The sequence below is a fragment of the Triticum aestivum genome, chromosome 2B, assembly GCF_018294505.1.
Source record: "Triticum aestivum cultivar Chinese Spring chromosome 2B, IWGSC CS RefSeq v2.1, whole genome shotgun sequence".
In the NCBI taxonomy this organism is placed as follows: Eukaryota; Viridiplantae; Streptophyta; class Magnoliopsida; order Poales; family Poaceae; genus Triticum; species Triticum aestivum.
Window position 1 is genome coordinate 12,229,631 of NC_057798.1, and position 2,636 is coordinate 12,232,266.

The 2,636-nt window shown below is 48.4% G+C and overlaps 1 protein-coding gene across 1 annotated transcript; it reads right to left on the minus strand.

Moving 5' to 3' along the window:
• Positions 1-996: 996 nt before the first annotated feature.
• LOC123039937 (heptahelical transmembrane protein 4-like) lies at positions 997-1,653 on the minus strand. The gene has a single exon (XM_044462914.1). It carries the CDS (start codon positions 1,624-1,626, stop codon positions 997-999), a length of 630 nt encoding a protein of 209 aa, XP_044318849.1. The 5' UTR covers positions 1,627-1,653.
• Positions 1,654-2,636: the final 983 nt, after the last annotated feature.

Below are 2,636 nucleotides of genomic sequence, written 5' to 3' on the forward strand. Positions count from 1 at the left end.
GGTACAACAAACTAAGGTCAGACCTAAGGATTCTTGATGCGAAGCTCGAGACCAGATAGTCGAGAAGCACCATCAAACAATTGTTGTTGATCTGTGGTGCCGCCTTCATTTGCCGACTTCGAACTACATCAATGGCATATAAGGAGAAAACTGTTCATGTGGACAATTCTAATACCGACATGTAGATACACGAGCATAGACGAAAAAAACCCTGATCAATCAAATTCAAACACAGACCGAATTCTACGAGATTCACCAGAGACAAATCTCCACACACCCCACGACGAAGCTAGAAGCACCACACCATATCGTCATCCCAAGCAGTGAGTTATAGCAGATTTGGACCAGATCGTGAAGGCCATTGCCACCCTCGACTTCAACTCATGCCGGCGCTCTCACCACTTAACCTAGCCACCGCACGCTGGATGAGCCCATGTGAGGGCCATCACTCAAGCGATATGACGGCGCAAGCACTGGCATCCTGGGCAAGGTGTGCTTTGTCTGCAGTGAGGACGTCCGAGATAACACTCCCACATATCATCCAAACAAGTTCCACCTTACCGCTCTCGACCTCTTTGGACATATCATCCAAACAAGTTCCTCCTTACCGGTCTCGACCTCTTGGCTCCTGCAGTGATTTATTTCCAAGCTTAAGCTTACAATGAGTGCATTCCAAATCCTCTCAATTCTGAGATTACGTCTCATATCCCACAGCCTCTATTGATGTAATTTGAAGTGATAAAATGGTGAAGTTGAAACACTACTAATATATATACTGTTTATTCATTGAAATTCTATATGAACCAATATCTCCTTGTGAAAATTATTGTCTACAAGCAAAGAGTTATGCCAAAGTCCATTCACCATTAATATAAACATATGAAATTTGATGATTTTTTTTCTGGTGCTAGCACAACTTTGCAGCACAGTAAAAACTAACATGATCACAAATCTTGTAGCACCGGAACTGCTCTTGTCCACTCGACAGCAGTCAGCTCAGCACTGGTCCCTGTCCCGCCAACTCAAGTAAACCAGGCCAGCATGGTAGTGCGCGTAAGCGCTGGCAATGACTAGCACGTGGAACAGCTGGTGGCTATGCCCGACGAGGTCAAACATTCCTGGCATAAACCTCTCCGGCACCCTTGTGGCGTAAACCAACACGCCGGCAAGGTAGAACGCCCCCATGACCACCTCGTAACCAGTCGTGAGCACCGCCTCGGGTCGTGCATGGAACATGAGCATCTTGTGCACGATTGGCACGATGCCGGACGCGCCCATGCACGCGAATAGCGCAGCGCGCGCCCACCGCAGATCAGGTGCCTGGAAGACCGGCAGCAGCGAGACAGCCACAGCGGCCGCGCCGCAGATGGTGATGGAGCCAAGGTAGAGTGTACGGGAGAAGGGGTCACAGAGGAAGGTGTAGTAGACGACCGGGTAGAAGGAGGTGACGATAAGGCCGGTGATGCCGGCGTAGTCGAGCCGGAGCAGCACGTAGGTGGCATGCTCCGAGTGGCACGCCAGCAGATGGCAACCGCTGCTCATCAGCAGGCAGAACATGGCGCCGCACAGGTACGTGTAGAACGGCCACCGCGTGACCGGGCCGTGCTCCCCCGACCAGACGGACATGGTGAGCGCGAGGAAGATGAAGAAGCAGATCAAATGCCTGCGGGGTTTCGTTGAAGAGTACACGTGACGTGAGAAATATTTTGATCGAGTGTGACATTAGGGAAGGCTCACAGAACCTACGTCCAGACGTTGATCGTCTCGTTGTGGAGGGCGAAGGCGCTGAGGATCGCCTGCTTGACGGGCCATTCGCTGCGGTAGTGATCGAGGATGCATTCGTCGTGCTTCAAGAAGGCCCGGAGCGCGTCGTAGCAGACGAGCTCGTACCTATGCTTGCAGCTCGGCTTCGCCACGTCACTGCAGGTGGGGCTGCCTTTGTTTTTCAATGCAACAGCTTGATCGGCATGGACGCCGCCGCCGTTCCCCATGGTGGCCGCCGTCTTGGAAGCCATTCTGTCCTAGAGCCTGCCGAGAATATATGCTCTTTTGTAGTCTACTGTCGGACAACTCCAGTCCAGAGAGAATTAAGGTGGTCAACGCATCCAATTCAATCTATCTATCTATTACTTCCCCTGTATCAACATAGAAGACTTCCTTTGACACTGTCATATTATTAGAAAACTTCTTATATTTTTATATAGAGGGTACACTCCTTTAATCCGAAATTAGTTGATGCTTACTTAGCCATTTTAGTGCTTGATACATCTGTTTGAGCGCCACCAAATTATGGATGAAGTATCAAGCACTAAATTAAGTCTAGATACATTTGCTTGAGGGTCAACTGATTTCGGACGGAGAAAGTGTTATCTATCTATACCTATTTATTAATAAAGAAAGAAAGTTATTATTCCTGGTCCATCAACCAGTTTTAAAGAAAACTAGTTGAAATTTAAGGTAGTCAACTCGCAGTCCATCCTTGCCCCGGAAGCCAGCAGTTTTTTTAATTCGCTTGCAGGATCGATCCATCCAACTCAATCTATCTATCTATTACTCCCTCTGTTTCAACATATAAGACGTGTTTTTGGACACTATCATAGTGTTAGAAAATGTCTTATATTTTAATACAGAGGGTA

Excerpts from the sequence above, each read along its gene's own strand:
- LOC123039937 (XM_044462914.1), bottom strand. The coding sequence starts at position 1,626 with ATGTCCGTCTGGTCGGGGGAGCACGGCCCGGTCACGCGGTGGCCGTTC.